General features: G+C 46.2%; 1 protein-coding gene across 1 annotated transcript in view; it reads right to left on the reverse strand.

Moving 5' to 3' along the window:
• Window positions 1–1,979: 1,979 nt before the first annotated feature.
• Window positions 1,980–23,738, reverse strand: part of LOC144105186 (uncharacterized) — a 55,156-nt gene continuing 33,397 nt past the window's right edge. The window contains exon 2 of the mRNA XM_077638339.1: window positions 1,980–2,294. Within this exon, the coding sequence (XP_077494465.1) occupies window positions 1,980–2,294 (315 nt within the window). The remainder of the gene's footprint in view (window positions 2,295–23,738) is intronic.

A 23,738-nucleotide genomic window follows, 5' to 3' on the forward strand; every position in this document is an offset into this window, starting at 1 on the left:
GGTTGACTGCATATTTTTGCATTTTCAACAAGCTTCTGATTTTGTCGCACATAATTTATTATTACTGATACTCTCTACCCTCAGAGTTCCACCCACTTTTCTGAAATGACTCGAAGCGCACCTTGTCGGTAGAAAGCAACGCGTTAGTCTTGAAGGCGCAAGCTGATCAGATATTGCAGTCTTATCAGGTGTTCCCCAGTTATCAGTTTTGGGCCCTCTTCTTTTCTAAATATTTATTAATGATATAGTTGACCAGGTTTCTAGTCGGGTCAGATTGTATGATGAATATTGTTGCAGTTACCGTGACGTCACATGTGTAAGCGAGTCCTATGAATTGCAAAGTGATCTCGACTCTCTCCTGGCATGGTGCAAAACATGGAACATGACACTAAATTTTTAAAAATGTAAAGTTCTGCAATTTACAAATAAAAAGCAACCAATACATACCCAGTCCCCTTTAGGCGACAGAAACTTGTCATTTGTTAAGAATTTCAAGTAATTGGGTGTTATCTTCGCAAACAACCATTCTTGGAACGACCACGTAAACCATATTGCTGCCAAAACTAGCCGTGTGTTAAACTTTTTAAAACGCAATTTCAAGCAGGCACCTGCTGATTTGAAGGAGACACTCTAATTGACAAACGTGCGTCTCATCTTAGAATATGGTTGTGCGACTTGGGACCATGAAACGAAAACACTTATCAGCGAACTTGAACGAATTAAAAAATGAGCAGCAAGGTTTGTGTCCGCAAAGTATGGTTTCACCAAAAGCTCCTCTGAGCTGTGCAAAAGTTTCGGCTGGCCTCTATTGCAAGACAGAAGCAGATACCTTAGACTTAAGCTATTTTACAATATTTTATAGGCTCAACAGGTTTGCTTAAAGATTCATACATGAAAGCTCCCAGCTTCATAACCCCCGTTTAGATCATTCCTTAAAGGTTCAAGAATACCAGTGCCGTATAAATGTCTTTAAAAACTCATTTTTTCCCAAAACAGTACATGACTGGAATAAATTGCCAGACGAAGTTGTCTTAGCCTCGCAATCTTCTTTTGAAAACACTTCGTCACGCCTTTGTTGAATTAACTTTCGTTGAATGGATTTTGTGTGTGTGTGTGTGTGCGCGCTGTGTTGCTGTGCGTTTTAGAATTTTTGTATACGCTTATTTATATTAGAATATGCCATTTACGTCTTTCTTGCTTTCATGATTCTTTGTTATCAGTTTGCTCAGTATTGGAATGCGTTGTACTTTTATTGTTTGTTTGTTTGCTATTACACAGTCATATGCATGACGATGTTTTGCAACTGTATCCCCTCTACAAAAATGCCCTCAACGGGCGCTGTAGGTACCTGAATAAATAAATAAATAAATAAAATTCTTGTTCAATTAGGAGTTCTGACAGCGCCCTTACGCATGCCTCGTGCCTTCGCGAACACATTGCAAAACCTACTATCAATTGGAGCCGTTTCTTGTCGCCGTGGTCGAAAAGCGGTTCAAACGACTGTTTCCGACGTGCTGGAATGGGAGCGAGTGCTGCTTGGCTCGCGTACGTCTACTTCAGTCAGAATGAAGCGGCGCTGTGCAAGAAAAAAAAAGGTGAGCCAGCCATATGCATATTTCGCTGCCAGTCAAGCACCCAGGTAATAGCGCCAATGCTGATTTCTAGAGTCAATATCGCAGAAGGGAGCCCTCTGTTCAGGCCGTGCGTTATGGAAGGAGTCCTCGTCCTAGTTTTCGCTATGTGGTCGATAAACACCTATACTTGGTGAAGCGGGAAAGTAGAAGGTAAGACGAGGCCCCGTCTGTGCGCCTAGCCGTGTTGAATGTCTTTTCTAGCTTCTTTTCCGGTAAAACTATGCTGCGCCTACAATTTACTCCTGTGTTAAATCAACTATAGTTCGAACACCAGCCATACCTAATGTTATCTAGAGCCTCGTTATTTTGATCAAGCGGTCGTCGTTCTCGCGCTAGGCACAGCTTTCAAGGAGAGTAGAGAGACCTCTGTGGCCTCTTTTCACTCTTACCCTTTGGCAGGATCTCGTTTGGCTCGAAGGCGCCTGCGTAGAGGCGCGCATAGTGGTCTATGTCCTGGCGGCTTTCCTCGGCGGCGTGAACAAAGTCCCAGCTGAAGCGCTCCAGGCGCAGCACCTCCTCTTGCTGCGCCTTCGTGTCCATGGTCAGCAGGCTCTGCTCGTGGTGCACATTAGTCAGGTAGCCCATGTCGAAGCGCCGCAGTGCGTCACTGCGCCGGCGGTTAGGGATGCCGTGGTCGCGGTTGCTGAAGTAAGCGCTCACCTGCATTGGTTAGGTGGGTACCATGACGCCTTTTAGCACCGCTTTCATTCCCCAAGGGGCCAGCATGTCCGCAGGCTGTGCCGTACACTGATGGAGCGTTCGCAAAAGGCTTTGAAAGGCGTTGCATACTTTCTCGACCAGGGAAGCTATCGTGTGGATAAGCACTACATTATTAATGGATGCACACGTCCCACGAAAGCTACGTTCCTGCAAACGATACCACGGCGCCCTCTTTGGCGGAGTAGCTGCTATGAAGTTGCCGCTCCCCTTGCCTCTTGTTTCTCAGCTGTATTGGTAGCTAGTCTTAGCTGCTTGATTTTACATACTCCCGTACGCGAGTTGAACCTCGCGGCACCTTTCTGGTCAAGATCGTCGTTTCTCCTGAGCAAAGTTCACTGTTAACGCCCTCTGGTAAGAGGAAGTTTCTACTTTCCTTCCTATGGCACAAGTGCGGCGGCTACCGTAAACATTTTGCTTGTTCTTCGCTGAGAAACAAAAGAAGGCGCATTTAGGCAAAATGCGAAATAGCTGCACTAGCCTTTCGGTTTTTACGTATTTCGGTTCCGTTGTTTGTATCCATAGTTAACGAATGGAAGTTGTTGGGATAGCAGTCAAGAGCTAGTGATCATGCGTATGCCATTTTCTGCTTTACGTTTACAGGTACCTGAGAGCCCACATGACCCTCCTGGTGCACCGGTTAAGTGATCGGTCCCTGCCCTTCGATGGCACATGATGCCATCGGTCAGACCTGTGAGACCAAGGTTTCACTTCCCTTGAAACCTCTCGCGACCAATCATTAAATGAACGACGACCTGCCATGGGTGGCAGTTTGCTCACAATTCAGAAGTCAGTGGCAAGAAAACCTGCTAGCATATACACATACCTGGGCAGGTTGCCCACAACCCAGGGGGCAGGTGGGCGGCCTGCCACAAACCAGGCTTCATAAGACAAACACACGCGCAGCGGGTAAATGCGGGGAATGCATGTACAACCGGCTGCAAAATAAGTCGGGGCATGCGACAGGCGGCCAGAATCGGATAAAACTGCATCTTCGCGCCGCCCGACTTTGCACTTCTGGGGTCGAGACATCGCAGTGCACGTCCTTTCATGCTCACAGCTCTGTCTTTTTTCTCGCCTGCAGTGAACTTGCTGATTGCTTGCAGCGTTTGGTGGTAGGGGTCGCTTTCTTTATTCAGAGCGTAACGCTCGCAGTTCGGAGGGCGCACGTCAAAGTGCGAGCGTGAGGTAGTGAATAAAGACAGCGGTCCCTACCACCGAACGCTGCATGCTGTCAGCTAGTTCACTGCAGGCGTGAAAAAAGACAGAGCTGTGAGCATGAAAGGATGCGCACTGCGGTGTCTCGACCCCAGAAGTGCAACGTCAGACGGCGTGAATATGCAGCTTTATCTGATTCTGGCAGCCTGTTGCATGCAACAAAAGATAAAAAACAGGGCTAATTTTGACACAAACCACACAGAAAGACCAGACAGGATGGGCGCTGACTCCAACAATGTTTATTGAAAGCTACATGTTGCATATATATGCCCCCAAGAAGGTGAACGCATGCACATTTCTTACATGGTAATAAAAAAAGCTTAAAAAAGAAAAACAACACCAAAAGACACGCTCAAACTAAACCTACTGATTATCGCGTATTCTTTAGCAATTTATGCTCGCTTTCTCTCAGGGAGATAGAAGTGGTGCTGACGCACACACCACCTCTCTCTTTGATAAAAAAAGGCTTCTACCAGTTCCCGGGGTAATCTATCTTTGCTTCTAGCTAGAATTTTAATCTCCTCAAGTCGTGGTTCACAGTTCTTTTAGTTTTATCAATACAGGAGCGGCGTTGGGCGGGCAGGTTTTCGGACGAATTTGCTGCGTTCCCTAACTACCTTTTATGTACCCCTGCACGCTCGTTAGGAAACGCAAATTCGCCCGAAAACCTACCCGCCCATTGCCGCTCCTGCATTGATAAAAACGAAAAAAACTGTGAACCACGACTTGGGGAGATTAAAATTCTAGCTAGAAGCAAAGATAGATTAGCTCTGAAACTGGTAGAAGCCTTTTTTATCAAAGAGAGAGGTGGTATGTGCGTCAGCACCACTTCTATCTCCCTGCGAGAAAGCGAGTATAAGTTGCTAAAGAATACGCGATAATCTGCAGGTTTGGTTTGAGTGTGTCTTGGTGTTGTTTTTCTTTTCTCTCCTTTTTTTATTACCATGTAAGAAATGCGCATGCGTTCACCTTCTTGGGGGTATATATATGCAACATGTAGCTTTTAGTAAACATAGTTGGAGTCAGCGCCCGTCCTGTCTGGTATTTCTGTGTGGTTTGTGTCAACATTAGCGCTGTTTTTTTTATCTTTTGTTACACAATGTTACACCAACGAACCCAGCAAGAGGTACAGTCGCAAGCCCCGACTTATTTTGCAGCCGGTTGTAGACAATAAGTGCTAACGCATTGAAATGTCTACCTTCATAATGGCAGCAATGCAGCCGGAATCTGCAGCCTCTTGTGCATAAATGCTGGTGCATGAGTGGCGTCTGCACGGGAATAGACAGAAACACATGAAAGACGAAGCACAACGCTGACACTATCAACAACTTTTTGAAGGAAAGGACAACATATATAGGAGCGACACGACATTTCTTTATGTTCTTCCTGACATCTGATGAAGCACAACCTCTGCGTCTATGCTCTGCGCAAGAATTCTTTTTCTTTGGTTGTCAGATTGACTGAATGTGTACTGACCATGTCATATCATCTGTGCCTCTTTAATCTCTTTCACAAGCTTATCTCTACTCTTTCCAGTCACCTTGATCTGCCTTACTTTGCTTTTATGGCCCCGATGATGCAGAGCATGGTTACTAGATGGGACCCTACTGGAATATTTTTTAGCGCAGAAAGACGCCATAGGAAGGAAAGGACTTGACAGGACAGAGCACTCTGTTCTCTGAAGTTCGTTCCTTCCTCTCGTGCCTTTCTGTGCTAAAAAAAAATTCCAGTAAAGCACCAACTAGCCTGTAAAAACGTTCCCGCGTGATGGGGCGTCTTGAGTGATGCCACGTGTTCTCGGGCTGTGTCATTAACATATCGGCCAGTATGGCCGATATGGTGTCGTCCTAAAGAGAACCATATCTTGTAGATAACGCCCTCTTAGCATATGCAGAATCGCTTCTCGTGTTTATTTCGAGCAAGCGCAGCAAACGTTGCTCCCGTTGACTTGGCGGTATATAGAGTAACCCTTGTGGGGAAAAAAAAAACCGCGTCTTCAGACAGGACCAAGACGAGAACTGCACAGGACGGCGCAGCTGCGGGTGTTTGCTGCTGCGGGTGTTCTCCAATAAAATTAGTTTCAAGCTGCCGCTTGTCCAGTACAGTTATCGTCTTCTTGTTTGTAGTTACGGTTTTTTTTCCCACAAGTATAGCGTACCAACTGGCCCAAAACCTATTTTTGTAGAGTTATCCTTGTTTCGGGCAGAGCTCAGCGCTTTGACGCCTGCTTTTGAGGCTATTTTTTCCCCTGCTTCGCATGCTACGTCTTTCATGTATTTTTGTGTATTTCCGTGCTGACGCCACTCAAGCTACGTACCAACTAGCCCAAATACGACCAATGTTGCGAGCATTGGTGCTTCGCGATCCTTAACGGTGGCAGTGGGATCAATCTGTTTCTTAAAGAGACTTGCAGTGATGTTGTGGGGATAAGTGGAAGGCTTAGCGCTCTCGCGTGTCCGCCTGTTGATGACTTTAACGCAATCATCACCAGCCTGACTATGCCTACTGCAGGGCAGAAGCCACTTCCATATCTCTACAATTAATCCCATTCCTATGCCAGCTGCGGCGACCCTATCCCCGCAACCTTGTTAATCCCATCCGCTTACCTAACTAGCTGTCGCCCCTGCTACGCTTGCTTTCTCTTGCAACCCAATCCCTCACCCTTAAAAACCATTGGTTATCTCGCCTTCGCATTACAAGCCCTGACCAAGCCCATTTCTTCCACTTCATTTCGACTACAACGTTTCTAACATACGTTTGATCCCTGTACCACTCTGCCCCCCTCGTGTTTTTAACGTGACACCTGAGATTTTTATCTCTATATCTTGCTGCGTTGTCCTTAACTTAAGCTAAACTCCCTTCATTAGCTCCATGTTTCTGTCCCATAGGTGAGCACCGGTAAGATACAGCTATTACATACTTTTCTCTTGAGGGATATTGGTAAACTGCCATTCAAGCTCTGTGAGAACCGGAGAGTTGCACTTCACATCATTCTTACTTTATTCCCTAATCGCTTCCAGCTCCGCGCAACCCATTGTAAACTGCTTTTGCCTCCTAAGATTGTTGAACATTAGTTTGGTTTTCTGTACATTAATTTTTAGACCCACTGCTCTTCTCTGTCTAAATCATTGCTCATACTCTCGAGTTAATCGCCTGAGTGACTGAACAAGACAATGTCATCAGCGAATCGCAGATTACAGAGGTATCTCCATTAACTCTTACCCCAAACTCTTCGCAATCAAGGCTTCTGTATACCTCCTATAAAAGAGGCGGTGAATAGAACTGGCGAGATCATGTATCCATGGCATACACCTTTCATTTTTGGAATTTGATTGCTGACTTTGTGGAAGGCTATGGCAGCTGTACAGCCGTTATAGAATTTTTTTAGTACTTCTAAGTAAGGCTCTTTTACACCCAGGTTAAGCAATGGCTTCCTGACTGCTCAAGTTTCAATTCAGTCAAATGTTTTCTCGTAATCTAAGAAGGCAATATATAGGAGTTGGTTATATCTGCGCATTTCTCTGTCCCCTGAGTGGTAGTGTGAATATGGTCTATTGTAGAGTATCCACTAAGAAAACCTGCTTGATCATTTGGTTGGCTGATGTATAAGGATGCCATGACTCTTTTAGCTATTACCTTAGTAAAATCGTTTAGGCAGCGGACAGTAAACTGACTGGTCTGTGATTTTTCAAGTACTTGAAGCCTCCTTCTTAAGGATTAAGATTATATTAGCGTTAGTCCAGGCTTCCGGTACGCTCGAGGGCATAATTCATTGCGTATAGAGCGCGGCAAGCTTTTCTAGTAGTCTCCTCTCCGTGATACAACAGATCTGCTATTCCTGACACTCAACAGCTGCTTTCACCTTTCCATTGCTCTTAAGTCTTTTTCTCCTTCCTCTTTTGTTACTGACGGGATGTCCTACCGCTGTGCTTTATTGCGTCTCTCATTAACTCCCTGATTACATTCGCTGCTGTATAGATTTGTGTAGAACTCTTCGGCTACTTTAACTGTATTACCCAAACTCCTAATGACACTGCCCTCTGTTTCTTAACGCATACATCTGCATTCTGCCAATGCCTATGTTTCCTCTACACCGCTCTTGGGCTACCTCCGTTTGTTAGAGCATGCTCGATTAGAACTCCTCCTGTCTTCTGTATTTCTTCGTTCGTCCGATGCGCGGCTTTTTAATTAATCATGAAAGACACACTAGCTATGCTATGTGCCTTGACTGCATATTATACTTCCATATGTCGGCTTCACTTCACTTCACTTTATTTCCTTAAAGACCCTCGTGTGAGGGTATTACATAAGGGGTGAAACACATATAGATTATCAACAGAAAAAGTACACAAAAATTGAACGAGTTATACAAAGAAAATTGATTATCGTGATGCAAGCAAACGCGTAATTTGGTTAAGAAACATAGTTTGGCATCTGATGGCAGCAAGTTCACGGGGAAGGCCGTTCCAGTCGCTAGCAGTCCGGGGAAAGAATGATGAAGAAAAAGTTGTTGTGCGTGTTCGTGGCCGAGATACCTGCTGCTGATGCCCGGTGCGAAGAGAAAAGCGTTGTGGGGGAGGGCAGATATAGGGTTCCTGTGATAGCTCGGAATAAAAGAGTTTATGAAATAGGGATAAACTAGCAATGTGGCGACGAAGTGCAAAAGTAGGTAGACTGGACTGCGATTTCAGAGCTGATATGCTGATATCAAAAGTGTATGAGGAATGAATGAATCTAGTTGCCCTATTTTGAACTGATTCAAGTGAGTTAGTAAGGTATACTTGTTTCGGAAACCAGATGGGCGATGCGTATTCTAATTTTGATCGAACTAGTGATTTGTATGCGAGTAGCTTAGCATGCTGGGGGCAGAGTGGAGATGACGCTTTAAGAAGCCAAGCGTTTTGTAAGCAGATGAAATAATGTTCGCGATATGGCTATTCCACGTGAGGTCATGACTAAGATGAACACCGAGATATTTATATGATTGGACAGGGTCGATAGGAACGTTAGAGATAGAGTAGGGGAACAGGAGAGGATTACTGCGACGGTGGAAAGATATATACTTGCATTTGTTTATATTAAGTGTCATTAGCCAGTCGTTGCACCAGTTTTGTACCAGATTTAGGTTATCTTGTAGGGATTGCTGGTTAACGGAGTCAGTAACTGTTTTGTAAATAACGCAATCGTCGGCAAACATCCGGATATGGCAATCTAATTTCTGAGGTAGGTAGTTAATACAAATTAGAAACAAAAGAGGCCCTAGGACGGATCCTTGGGGCACCCCTGAGGAAACTGGTAATAAGTTAGACGTTTGACTATTAATGACGACTGATTGGGAACGGTGAGTCAAAAATTCTTTTATCCATGCTAGTATGTCAGGATGCAAGCTTAGGCAGGAAAGTTTCAGAAATAGGTGGTTGTGGGGTACCTTATCAAAAGCCTTGGCAAAGTCGAGGAAGATTGCGTCGGTTTGGAGGTTAGCGTCAAGGTTGGCATGCAGGTCATGAACGAAGATAGCTAATTGAGTTTCACAAGAGTATCCTTTACGAAATCCGTGTTGTGATGAATGGAAGAAATTATTTGAGTCCAGAAACTGCATTGTTAAAGAGTAAATGACGGCTATCTTGCGCTAATAATGCAAAATCAATATATGGATAACTTTCAAGGTCATGTCCGCAAAGCGAGTCCGCTCAAAACAGCACCATGTAACGACGTTGACTATATCAAGTCACGTGGCAACGATGCAACATGACGTCATGCCAAGTGACGTGACACAGATGTAACATGATGTCATACCAAGTCACGTGACAGGTGATTGCGAAGAGTTCAGGCCACGTGACAAGTAATCCAGATGCCGGTTTTAAGAACATACCTCAATCCCCACCCAATAATCCATGAAGGTGTAGATGAAGTCCCAGCGATGACATAACTGGCTGACCACAATGTGGTGGCAATATTCCTGACTACATTCCCATCAAAAATTTTGAGCTACCGTTCACCGTAAAGTGTTCTTGTTAGTGTCAGAGCTTTTCTCTTTGCATATTGCTTACATCTTGTAGTCAAGTTAAGGAGAACGCAGCACGCTGCGGAAAGAAAATGATATGTTTAACTCTAAGAGACCGGAAGTGGGCAGAGTGGGTGAGGGGAACAAACGCGGGTTAATAACAACCTAGTAGAAATCAAGAGGAACAACTGGGCTTGGGAGGGCATGAAATGCGAATGCAAGATAACCGCTGGACGTTAATGGTAACGGAGTAGATTTCAAGAGAAGGCAAGCGTAGCAGGGGGCTGCAGAAGGTTAGGTGCGAGGATGAGATTAAGAAGTTTGCAGGCATACGATGGGCGCAGCTGGTAAATGACAGGTTATTTAGAGAGACGTGGCAGAGGCCTTTGCCTTGCCGTGGGCGTAATCAGGCTGATGATGCTGATGATATGGAGGCTAGCTTGTGACAGGGGTTCAGATCTATGACATAGTCACCCTGAGTTGCATGCTTTAAGGCGCGGTGGAGTGTCCACGGAGATGTGAGAGCTACTGCGCCCATTCCATTCCTCAAAATACATGCTTTCGCATTCTTTTACGTAAGCATACTTAACTGTCCCCAGATTTTTTGATCAACTTACATTGCTCTGACAGTATCCGTCTGTGGGTTTAGATGCTATCATTGTGTGGCGTTTCTTAATCAGATCTTTCGTCTCCTGAGAGCTGGCTGGTATCTTGTCGAACCATCGTACCGCCTACTTCTATTCCGGACTCCATAATGATAGATTATCTGTTCTGCAGCACTATCGTGCATTCCGTTACATTTGCTGTCAACGCTAACTAGTTATTGCACTTCCGCTTTATTCTAGGCTAATTTGAGACCTTGCCGTCTTGTGGCCTCTACAACGCATCTTTCCGAGGACGTCTACATCCTGCATGAAGACAGGGTGAGCGCACAGTATGAAGTCTAATTTATCTCACTACTGGGGCTCTTCAACGTCCACGTCCTGTTCTCTCGTTTCCGGAAGGAGATATTCATGATCCGCAGACTATTTTCTCTATATGAACTGCACTAACAGCTATTCCTTCCTATTCCTAGACCCTGTCGTAGTTACCTGTTGCCGGGTCTCCAGCCTGCTTCTTGCCTACCTCCGCACTGAAGTAGCCCATCAGTACAGTGTACTGTGGGTTAACTTTGCTCATTGCCGATTCCAGGTCTTCACAGAAGCTTTGTAACAAAAGAACTGTAGCGAAACCAAGACGAACACAAGAAAGAGGCACACAGGACTACAGGCACACAGTCCTGTGTGCCTCTTTCTTGTGTTCGTCTTGGTTGCGCTACAGTTCTTTTGTTACAAAATGCACCATCTAGCCCAACAAAAAGTTATTCTAAACCACAGAATCTTTCGACGATCTGGTCATCATGGCTGAATGTAGGAGCGTAGGCCTGTATATTTCAATCCGCCTATTTATGTTAATTGCCATTCTATCGTTAATTCTGTACAATTCCTCTGCTGACGGCTATCTTCTGATTGATGAGGAATCCTACACCTAGTTCTGTGCGCTAATCTACGAATGCACACTACGTCCCCCTCATCAGCTTTATATACGCCTTATCTGTCCTCCTAACCTCACTGAGCCCCGTGAGACCAATTTAATACCCGCTAGTTCCTAGAACACTACTGCTAAGCTAGCCTCACTGGATAAGGTACTAGCGTTAAACGTTGTCAGGTTCAGTTTTCAACGGAGGCCTGTCTGGAGCAAGATATTTTTAGCACCCTCCGCAGCGTCGCAGGTATGGCCGCCGACTTTGTCAGTTGCTGCGCAGCCTCTGGGGACTGAAGGAGACGGTTGTCTGGTTTATTCATACGGGAGGTTGTGGCAAACGACTACACCAGAATGGCCAAATCCTGTTCTGGTGCTGGAGAACGTCACCTCAGACCTCACCCAAGTAGAGAATTAGAGGCATTGGGGTTTGAACTCCTGTCCTCTTGCACGAGAGGTGGATGCTCTGCCTCTACGCCATCACTGCAATCCAGGATCGCACTAAACAACCAGACGCCGCGTAAGTTACTCCAGAGATGCGCAAGGGCCGACACTGGTGCCAGTATTTCCTGGAGGCCTCTGGTTAGTGCTAGCTTTATACGCTTGGTCAATTGCGCTCAGTAGCATTCTACGGCTAGCGGCGTCGGTGGTAAACCTTGTGGGCTTGAGCAGCCTGCGGCGCAGGTGTTTCTATGAGTCATTTTGGAGACAGTTCTGCCTCTGTCTTAGGGTGTGCCGCAATAGCGCGTAGAGCGCAACGAAAGATAACGCAAAAGTACTTCAATTTTGGATAAATGGTGAACTGTGGTTTATGCTTGGTTTATTAGAGTTTAACTTCGCGAAACATCTGAGGCTATGCGGCACGCGGTAGTGATGGGCTCCGGAAATTTCGACCACCTAAGGTTGCTTAACATGAACTGATATCGCACGGTAGACGGGCCTCTAGAATTTCGCCTCCATTGAAATGCGACTGCCGCGGCAGGGATCGAACACACGTCTTTCGGGTCAGCAGCCGAGCGCGATAACCAGTGAGCCACCGCGGCGGCAAATGGTACATAGTTGGGGCAGGGAGCCATAGAGCCTGCGAAGACGAACGCAACGGAAGAACGACGGAGCAGAAGTGCTAACTTCATCTACTTTTATTCGTTGAGAAGTCAGCAAATATATAAAAAAACAAATAACTTCATCTAAATTTTTTCGCTTAGAAGCCTGAAAATATATAGAAAACCAAGACATGCGCAGTTATAAAAAGCAGAAACGATAAAGAAAACCGTTCTAGATACGATTTCACAGTCTTAAAATGGGTCACAGATATATCGCTAAAACAGTCTCTTTCTTTCTTCCGTGAAAAGCTTCCAAAACTTCCTGTGCCTTAGTATCTCTGCTCCTGCACATATTCTTAATCGCCTGGAGTGTGGTTCATGCATTCTGCATGAAACACACAATGTTCTGCCACTCGGTGACACATACTGAATTCTGCACAATGTTGCAGAAGATGCGCGCCTGCTACTTCTTTTAGCGACAGCTTGTTCTTCTGTTGTGTTAGCCATTGCAGGCGCTCTTGTTTGTCGTATCAAGTGCAAGAAGCGAGCACTCTTTTTCAAAACTTCCCGCGCCTCCAAGTTCTCTGCCGGACCCTGTAGATCGGCACTGATTTGCGTTTGTCATGACACAGAAATGCACTTCGGCACAATGAAAATGGCAACTGAAAAGAGGACTGCTGCGTTTGTGACATAATGTACAGTCGGATTTTAAAGGGTGGGCGCTTCCGCCAAGCTATTTTGCCGGGGATAACTTGTATTACTTGATTGGGCATATTTTTGATGGTGTGAAATAGTGACCGAAAGATGCGAGGCTAATAGTTTTTCTCTGCTTAGTAAAGCTTGACTGGAAAAAATTCCCACCATGCAGTCTTGTTCAGCAGAGTTCACACTGAGGATACTTGGTGCATATGGCCTGGCCATATGATTTCACGCACGCGATAGGAACAGCTCGACTTTTGACAGGGGAAGAAAGTCACGCTGTTCGTTTTTGAAATGGCATACCAACTCCCCCAAGCATCAGTTTAAACTTCTTTGAATAGTGGCGCAATAAGCTTGCACCCACCGGCATCGCTCTCTCAGCGATATCACTGTTGTAGATCTGTGAATACTTCGCAATACACTGTGTACTGTGCGATGTCAGTGGACGTTAATGAACCCCAAGTGGTCGAAATTTCCGGAGCCCTTCACTACGGCGTCTCTCATAGCCTGAGTCGCTTTGGGACGTTAAATCTCTATAAAACGTAAACATTCGCAGTACAATGTCATTCAAAACAAGTGCTAGAAAGTAGTAACACAGTTTTCGTTCGGTGGATCGCTGACAGGTAATGGCTTTGGCTGAAAAATAGGATGAATTCTTTAGGCCAAGAATACGACGTTTCGATGCTAAGTACATAGTTACGTGATCGTATTGCAACGGTAAGGTGAGCACACAAATAGTGGACATATTCACAAGGAACAGCTCACACCGTCACAAGACAACTAGAGGCAAACGGCGCCCAGGTATAAGTACTTCGACCTCTTTATGTTCCGCGTACTGGCGCTGGACTTCGTCCTCATCGTTGTCCACGGCCGGAGGTGTGAGACAACCCCCAGCGGCAAAGGCCCCGTCCCGCGCTACTGCCTCCTGTCGGATAAGTTCCTGGTGTGGTGCAACGTGTCATTTCCTACTTGGTCTGTAGTATTCCATTAGCTCCCCATGGGAGAATGGGATTGATGGCGCTGGGGCAGCTGGCGCGGGTGATCGAAAAGTATGCCGTCGGGCTTTCGTGCCGGCTGCCTCGTCGCCGTCGACTCCTTCGTGAGGTGTCAAGAGTATTCTTTGATTCAGATGGCAGATCTTGTTTTCATCCTCCATGATGCGGTGTGCCTGCTTGAGTACTCGTCCCGACTGGAAGGATAGGCAGGCCTTTTGGGAAAAGCTGTGTATTGAATTTTCTTCCTATGTTGTTGGCGTTTTCATGAGCAGCGCCAGCTGCTCACCACAGCCAGAGAGGCAGCCCAAGCCATTGGGATTGTGGACTAAGGAGCACCACCCGCGCAGCTTTGGAAACCCACTGATGTTTTTATTCACTCATTCCCCGATGGTAAATAGAGAACGTAGCAGATGTTTGCTATGATTTTAGGCAAACAAAGCCGGACAGTTGATGGCGATAATTTCATAAGCGCCGTCGCTCACTTGACGGAGCAAGCTGTAGGGGCCGGTAACGGGTACAGAAGCTTTTAGAGAGTATGCCCTGGCGAGCCGGGCTACATAGGAGGACGTGGGATGCCGGAGAGAATTGGGCCTCATGTTGTCGATGGTCCTAAATATACTCCTGCTGCATTTGAGACGCATAGAGGCAGTCGCGGGCACATTGGTGCGCCATTCCAGCTCGTGCGATGGCCACCTTGGCGTAATGTAGGGTCAAGACGGCAGCGGGCGTTACAAGTCGTCGTGTGATAAGCGTCAAAACTTAATGTCTCAGAACTGCGCAAAAAACGTGTATTCGTGCTTAAAACAACGCGAAAAGTTGTTTTAACAGCGAATACAGGAGCCAGAGAGGCAGCCAAAGCCATTGGGATTCTCGACTAAGGAGCACCGCCCGCGCAGCTTCAGAAACCCACTAATGTTTTTATTCCGTCATTCCCCGATGGTAACTAGAGAACGCTATCGCGCTGAAGTTCCGTCCTAAGAAGACGACGCGATAGTGTTAGTTTTTTTTTTTGCCCATATATGCGGAACTGGCCATTCTATACTTCAATTTCGTAGATCCCTGGGTATCATCATACAACTCATGGCACAGTTTAGCAGTCGAGCGATGCGCCCAAGCCCTGCGATCGCAGGTGCTGCCACCAGTGGCGCCTCTGGGGTCCAGGTTCCTCTTCCGGGGTGAACAATCCTTAATTGAACTGCCACCTGCCACTGTGGTCAGTTTGCTCACCAACCGGTGGGCACGTTATGATGACGCCACAAGGTCACGTGACACAGGTGGCCCACCTGGTTGTTTCTTCGAGACTTTTTCGCTTACAAAGTTGACGACGACACCGACGCCGGATTTCCGGCACAACAGGAGCTTAACGCTATCGCGCTTAAATGTAGCGGTGCGTGTCGGAAAGAACTGGCAAATGGGTCATAAATGAGTGCCACCTCTCAGTCACAATGACAGGCCGAGACATTCATGAAAAGCATTTGTATCAGTTTCCCGTTAAAGTGTTAAACGAGGACATCAGTCTGCAGTCTAGGCAGGGCAGGCTGTAGTGAGCTTCATAAAGAGCTTCAACCTGAAGACCTTTTTCATTGCGATTATCTTTAGTGACCCTCATTACTGATTAGTAATGCAGGTTAGTGAGCACCTGAAGTGGCGTAGTCTCTGGGTCCTCATTCCTTCCCTCACCCAATCCGCCCTACAGCGGCAGGTAGAGGAGCTCAGGTGCTAAAGCCAAATTCTCGGCCATAAAATTCGGGAACTAGAAGCTAAACAGGCCGGGCAGTCTCAGCCCATGCAGAAAACTGACCCAGAGGGTAGCGATGACGGGTACTCCACATCATCTTGCCTCACTTGGGTCTCGCGGCGGACAGCGAACACGGTGGTCGATTCGGCCTTCGTTGACGCTGGCCGCTTCCAGGCCCTGTAGCGTAGAGCCGAGCAGGTGGAGGAGCGGGTGGCAGCGCTCCCGAACCAAATCATGATTGTGGTCCGCGAGCCCATTCAGGGTATATTCAACTCCACATTTGCTGAAATGCTTCCCGACATTGCGGAACAGGTGACTGACTCTGTGCTTAAGGCGGTGCAGCCCTGGGTCAGCTCCCGAGAAAAAATACTGCCTACCCCGACCGCTTTTCCACCTAAACCGTTAAAGAGCTCCCCACCAGGCAGAGGAAGAAAGCGCTTCCGGCCCGATGGCCACGACGTTGGTGAAGCCCCTGGCTGGGGTTGCGCCGGCCCCCGGACCGAGTGGGTGACCAGCACCGTAAAAAAAGCAAAAAAGAAAGCCCACAGGACGGTTACGACTATGTAACGCGAGATTCAGCGATACAGCTGTGCGAGGATGCAGCGATGACGTAGAGGTAGGGCATTCGCCTTGCGTGCAAGAGGAGCGGGGTTCGAGTCCCGGGGCTGTAAAATTCTCCACCGGGTTTATAAAAAATCACCCCGTGTCAATGGATTTGCATATTCAGGCCTGGGGTTGGCCTGATCTCGGTGACCAGAACCGACCATGCACTCCCTCACCAGAACTGAATTTGGCCACCTTGGTGTAGTACTTGGCCACAACCTTCTATGAACAAACCAATTAACCCTCGGCCCTCAGTCCCCAGCGGCTGCAGATCAATTGAACAAGGCGACCGTTAGACCTGTGACGCAGCTGAGGGTGCTAGGAATCTCTGGCTCCGGACAGGCCGTTTTTGGAATCTGAGCCTGGCAACGTTTAACGCTAGAACCTCATCCACTGAGGCTAGACTAGCAATGCTTTTCGAGGACCTCGCGGGCAATAAATGGGATGTAATAGGGCTTACTCAAGATAGGAGGACAGGTCAGGCGTATACAGTACTCAAGGGCGGACACATACTGTGCTATCGAGGATTAGCGGATAGACGAGAACTAGGTGTAGGATTTCTGATAAATAAGGATATAGCTAGCAACATCAAACATCTCTATAGCATTGACGAGAGGGTGGCATTTATAGTAATTAGGCTTAATAGGAGGCACAAGGCGAAGGTGATGCAGGCCTAAGCGCCTACGTCTAGCCATGATGACCAGAAAGTTGAACGCTTCTATGAAGACGTGGAATCGGCAATGAACAAAGTAAAATTTGGAGGACGCTTAAGCTTCGCCTTTAATAGTGGAACGCGACAGCGGGTTGCCGCACTGCCAGGGAGTTCAAGGAACGCCATCACCCGTTCGGAGCGGGGCAGTGGCGCGCCATCTTTCGAGGCAGCGCCGTACATTGCGAGGAGGGGGTCTTCTGTGTTTGCCGCATGATGGCGGTGCGTGCGCGCCAAGCGCAGGAGAAATGTAGCGGAGAGATTTAAAACTAAACATTTTGACAGATTTGCCTGTCTGGTTGGGTTTGAAGACTTATAATAAACTGCACATTTCCAACCAAAATTTTAACTTTAACCCAACGTTTCGAAGCCGACTCGGCTCCTTCTTCAGGGGTGCTTCACGGCTCCTTCTTCAGGCGTGTTCCAGGGGTGCCTAAAGCACCCTTCTTCAGGGGTGTTCCAGGGGTGCCTAAAGCACCCCTGAAGAAGGAGCCGAGTCGGCTTCGAAACGTTGGGTTACACCCCTGAAGCACCCCTGAAGAAGGAGCCGAGTCGGCTTCGAAACGTTGGGTTAAAGTTAAAATTTTGGTTGCAGATATGCAGTTTATTATAATTGTAGCGGAAACGCACTTCGCTACTCGCTTAAATGCGACTTCTGTAATTTAGATGCTCACAATTACCAATATCAACCGCAGTATAACTTTCTACGGCACGCTTCTAAGACAACACCGCATTCACTAGAGGCGCTTTTGTTAATTCTAAACCAACGAGCTGGCGTGGCGGAGTAGCTAGCGTGCTCGTCTCGCACTACGGAAGCCCTGGTTCGATTCCCAAACTCCACAGATTTCCTTCGTTTTATATATTCATGCTTCTTGGATTTTTCGCTCACTACGGACGCCGACGAAACCGGCTTTTCTGCGACACCAGCCCCTTGACGTGTCGCTTTAAAATCGCTTTACGATGTAGTGATGGGAGACTTCAATTCGAAGGTGGGAAAGAAGCAGGCTAGTGACCAGGCGGTAGGCGATTATGGGACATGCTCTAGAAATAGCAGGGGAGGGTTTATAAGTAGTACTCGAAGGTAGAATTGTGCAGGATATGGAGGTCGTCAGAAGGGCGCTGTGTAGCGTCTACAGTGAAGTGAAGTCTTTATTTCATAGCGAAATGTACAAAAAAGTACTGGTCAATCTAAGCACATAGTGCTTGTTAGCAGACCAGGCAGCCAGCGTTGCATCCTTAAACTAGGATAAAAAGCAATATACATTCACAATATTCACATAACAGGAAAAAAATAATAATACAAGGTAAATACAAGTAATACAATCTAATGCAAACAAAATATAAAAAACGAGAAAATATAATAAAAACTAAAAAAAAATCCGACAAGTTCCCCACATGAGTGGGAAAAAAATCACACATTACAATACAAAGTTGAACACCATTTCCTTACTTCTCTCAGCATTACAGCTCGTGCTTTTAAATCGTACAGTATCTCACTTTGTTCATTGAATATCTGAGGTACATAATAATTCCTGGCTTTCTGTCCATAGTTTGTAAAGACTCGTGGTTTAACATATTTCTCAGTTTTTCGTAGTGATACATCTTTCTTTACTAATAGCTTAAAATTGTTCGAATAATAGTAGCGGGTCAACACAGTATACTTGAATAGCTCATGCACTGGAAGTATTCCTAGTATGCGGTATTTCTCATGTGTCTCTATATGTTCCCATTCCGTTCCATAGGCTATGCTATTGACAATTCTTGTAATTATTCGGTCAATATTTTGTTTCTTGTGGTCAGAACACGTACCATACAAGGTGATACCGTATGTGATAATTGTTTCGGCTAATGACTTATATACAGTTCTTCGAATGTTGACAGGGCTTTTCCCTCGAAGGTTATACATCATGGCTGCGACAGCCCTCAGTTTTCTGCAAACGTAAATGACATGGTCACTCCAGGATAGGTGCTGGTCAAAGAAAATTCCTAAATACTTGACCACTGGCTCGAACTGCAATGGTTGGCAGATGCATGAACTACACTTAGAAGAATGCAAATATATGTCGTTATTAAATGAAAGCGCCTTATGAGGATTTCTGAAGCACATTAACTTCGTTTTTTGTGTATTTATAAAAATTAAATTATGAGCGAACCAATCTACTATCGCTGATAAGTCCTCTTGAAAGCTTTGATACCCCGTATTATAATCCTGAATTTCCAGAGCAATTGCAGTGTCGTCTGCGTACTGGAAAATTTTTGATTTCAGCGGTAGCAGGCCGAGGTCGGAAACATATATGTTGAAAAGTATCGGTCCGAGGGTGCTCCCTTGGGGCACACCAAACTTTATTATTTGAAGTTCACTGCATGTATTTTTTAGTTTAACGCACTGAAGTCGGTCGGAAAAATAATTTACAAAAAATTGATAAAAGCGTCCTCTGAAACCTAGCTTCGTTAATTTCTTTAGTAACAAGTTGTGTTCTACCGTGTCAAAAGCCTTGCTTAGGTCTAGAAATAGAGCGAAGACTACGTTATTATTTTCTATTGATGCGGTTATATAGTCGGAGAATTCCTCTAGCAAAGAAGTGTTTTTATTTTTTGTGAACCCGTATTGCGCCATGTTATTCAGAGAATACTTTTCGCAAAAGGATTGCATTACAGAGACAATATACTTTTCCATTATGTGTGCAATAGTGGACAATATCGCTATCGGCCTGTAATTTGTGCAGTCATTTCTTTTACCGTTTTTGTAAACCGGCCTCACAATTGAAATTTTCAATTCTTTGGGTATTATACCTGTTTCGAATATCCCATTCAATATCTTAAGGAGGACCTGTTTGATAATCTCGAAGTTCGTGCACAAATCCCGAGAGCGAATTTTATCAAACCATGGTGGTTTAATCTTTTTCATGCCCCTTATTATATTCCATAGATCCATTTCAGACATCGCTGGGAGATATGCAGAGTGCGCGCATGCGCGTTTCGGTTCATATTCATAATGTCGGTCACTTTGCGTTGTTTTCAGTTTCTCAGCTGCAGCGATAAAAGTTTTATTGAACCTGTCACACAAAGTCTGAAGGTTTTCCTTTGGAAAATTTCGTTTGATGGTATCATCGACACCAGCTGTTTTGGTTCTGCCCATCAATTCGTTTGCGGTACTCCACGTTTTTTTCACGTCTTTTTTGCTGTCTGCAAATCGACGCATCATGTATTTCCTTTTTTCCTGCCGTAACTTTGCGGTCACTGTGTTTCGCAACATTCGGAATTCTGCCCTGTAATCCTGATTGCCAGGTTCTTTTCTACACTTTTGCCATGCTTTGTCTTTCTGAAAGCACAACTCAACAATATCACGCGTGATCCATTTCTTATTATGGTTCCTTTGTTTGACTGTCATGATTTTAGTAGACATTGCGTATATCGTCTTAATTGTTTCAGTAAACTTGGAATATAATCTAACATGGTCTAACACTAAAAGCGCATTCGAGTCCGTGTTTTTTCTGTATTTGTAAACTTTCTCGTTATCTATGTACTGTTTCTGTATTCTGGTGTCACAGTCAGCATTCCTTTTGTCAGACATAATTACAGGAGACGTAAAGTAATGATCAGCTGGTTTGACTCTAATTACACCGCTTGTGTAGCACTGATTTCTTAGCCGAATAACAATGTGATCAATGCATGATCTTGTTATTTTCGTGCCCAAGTATTCCTCTCTTGTGTAGTCTTTAATTACATTTACCAGTCTATATTCAGCTATGATATTAAGGTAATCTGTAACGGCCTTCCTCGATACTTGCATTACGTCGATATTGAAGTCCCCTACCAATATAAGGTGCTGGTCGTTCATGTATTTCTTTAGTAGAGAGTTTAGTTCCTCGAAAAACTTATCTGTGTTCATGTTCGGCGGTCTGTATATCGCACATATGGTGTAGGTAACATCCATTTTGCTCAGGGTGACAAAAATAGCTTCCGCATACTTGAATTTTACTGGGATATTATGAAATACCCAGTTATCTTTTACAAATAGAACTACTCCTCCGCCTTTTCGAGGTTCCCTGCATAAACCAATCTGAGAGTACCCAGTTACTGTATACCTACTCAGTTTGCTTGTATCGAGATTGACCTCTGTGATCACTTACATCGATGTTAGAAAGTCTCGCGTGTAAATATGCGCATAACTGATCCCAGTTCTTCTTTACGCTCCGCACATTTACGTGTATCAAGACAAGCTCTCCTTTTGTCTTGTTTTCAGCTGTAGCGTTGGAAACGTGGAGGTCCCAATCGCGAAAAGAATCGAATGAAGCCATCTAAGACATTTTTGCAAGATCATTCTCAGTGGTAATGACGATCACATTAGTGCCTTCCGATTTGCGGGCTAGCAACCTGCCATTCCGTGTCCAGATAAATTTATACCCGAGTTCCTTGCCGAGCTTTCTGCATTTCCAAAACAGTTCTTTTTGTGCTGTCGTGAAGTTTTCATTCACGAAAATATTTTCGCTTCGAAGGGCGTGTTTCTTTGTCAGCCACAAGTCCCTTGTTTTCAGCTCTGTAAACCTCACCATTATGGGTGCGATTTTGTCTTTCTGTGCCTTTAATCTATGCACAGCTTCAAGTGAGTGTTATTCAGGCACCGGCAAATCAAGCTTGTTGCTAAGGTCCACTAGGACCTGGTACAGATCTTGGTCCTCTGCTTCTTGAACGCCGTGTATTTCAATATTCTTCCGTCTCGAATATTGTTCTCCACTTTCTACTCGTTCCCTGAGCTTTGCGATTTCGTTATCTTTTTCTTGCATGTTTTGTTGCAGTTCTTGTGAGGTTTTCTTTAGTTCAGCAATTTCGTTCTGCTGATCATTCACCTTTGTCAGGAGGTCTTCAAACTTAGCTGCTAAAAATTCAGTTGACTTCTCAATAGCCTCAGTTGTGTGACACTGCTTATCTACCTTTCAAGATTTTCAAGCCTACCCAAGACTTCCATTATCTTCTGGTTTAGATCACCAATCAGCCTAGCCAAAAACTGCGTTCACTTGACTCAGATAGGGCTTTTTTCCTGCGCTCTTCCGCATCACTGCTATCTGAAGCAGTTTCATCATCTTTTCCTTCTCTGTTACACGTGTCACATTCCCAAGCTTTGATTTCACCCTGATTCATTTTCTTCAAATTCCTACTGTTCACGCCCGAACATTTGCCAGCATAACTCTTCTTGCACCGATTGCAAATTAGATATTGTTCATCTTTTTCAATGCATTTACAACATGTCGCACACTTCTGCGGCATAATTCAGCTCAAGGAATGGTGCAGTCCGGTGGAGCAAAAAAGAGAGCACAACTTCCACAAAAAGGCTGCTTACCTAAACGCAGAGAAGGCTGTTAGTCTGCCTCCCGATGCTCCACCGGACTGCGAGCTGGCATCACAAGTGTTGTCCTTTTAAAGCTGTGGTCCGTGACGTCACTACCGTAGTTAGTGCGAGCAGCGACGCCTTCGCCACGTTCTTCAGGTAGTAGTTCTACGCTGTTCTTGATTCATCGACGATCCCTCCCTCATCCGCCAAAACAGGTCAGCAGGAAAGCGGAACGTAGCCAGGCAGATAGCGGGCGGTAGGCGGCAGGGCTCGGCCTAAAAGCAGAGAAGGCTGTTAGTCTGTCTCCCGATGCTCCACCGGACTGCGAGCTGGCATCACAAGTGTTGTCCTTTTAAAGCTGTGGTCCGTGACGTCACTACCGTAGTTTGCGCGAGCAGCGACGCCTTCGCCACGTTCTTCAGGTAGTTCTACGCTGTTCTTGATTCATCGACGATCCCTCCCTCATCCGCCAGACAGGTCAGCAGGAAAGCGGAACGTAGCCAGGCAGATAGCGGGCGGTAGGCGGCAGGGCTCGGCCTAAAAGCAGAGAAGGCTGTTAGTCTGTCTCCCGATGCTCCACCGGACTGCGAGCTGGCATCACAAGTGTTGTCCTTTTAAAGCTGTGGTCCGTGACGTCACTACCGTAGTTTGCGCGAGCAGCGACGCCTTCGCCACGTTCTTCAGGTAGTAGTTCTACGCTGTTCTTGATTCATCGACGATCCCTCCCTCATCCGCCAGACAGGTCAGCAGGAAAGCGGAACGTAGCCAGGCAGATAGCGGGCGGTAGGCGGCAGGGCTCGGCCTAAAAGCAGAGAAGGCTGTTAGTCTGTCTCTAGATGCTCCACCGGACTGCGAGCTGGCATCACAAGTGTTGTCCTTTTAAAGCTGTGGTCCGTGACGTCACTACCGTAGTTAGTGCGAGCAGCGACGCCTTCGCCACGTTCTTCAGGTAGTAGTTCTACGCTGTTCTTGATTCATCGACGATCCCTCCCTCATCCGCCAGACAGGTCAGCAGGAAAGCGGAACGTAGCCAGGCAGATAGCGGGCGGTAGGCGGCAGGGCTCGGCCTAAAAGCAGAGAAGGCTGTTAGTCTGTCTCCCGATGCTCCACCGGACTGCGAGCTGGCATCACAAGTGTTGTCCTTTTAAAGCTGTGGTCCGTGACGTCACTACCGTAGTTTGCGCGAGCAGCGACGCCTTCGCCACGTTGTTCAGGTAGTTCTACGCTGTTCTTGATTCATCGACGATCCCTCCCTCATCCGCCAGACAGGTCAGCAGGAAAGCGGAACGTAGCCAGGCAGATAGCGGGCGGTAGGCGGCAGGGCTCGGCCTAAAAGCAGAGAGGGCTGTTAGTCTGTCTCCCGATGCTCCACCGGACTGCGAGCTGGCATCAAAAGTGTTGTCCTTTTAAAGCTGTGGTCCGTGACGTCACTACCGTAGTTAGTGCGAGCAGCGACGCCTTCGCCACGTTCTTCAGGTAGTAGTTCTACGCTGTTCTTGATTCATCGACGATCCCTCCCTCATCC

This window comes from Amblyomma americanum, chromosome 9, assembly GCF_052857255.1.
Source record: "Amblyomma americanum isolate KBUSLIRL-KWMA chromosome 9, ASM5285725v1, whole genome shotgun sequence".
NCBI lineage: Eukaryota > Metazoa > Arthropoda > Arachnida > Ixodida > Ixodidae > Amblyomma > Amblyomma americanum.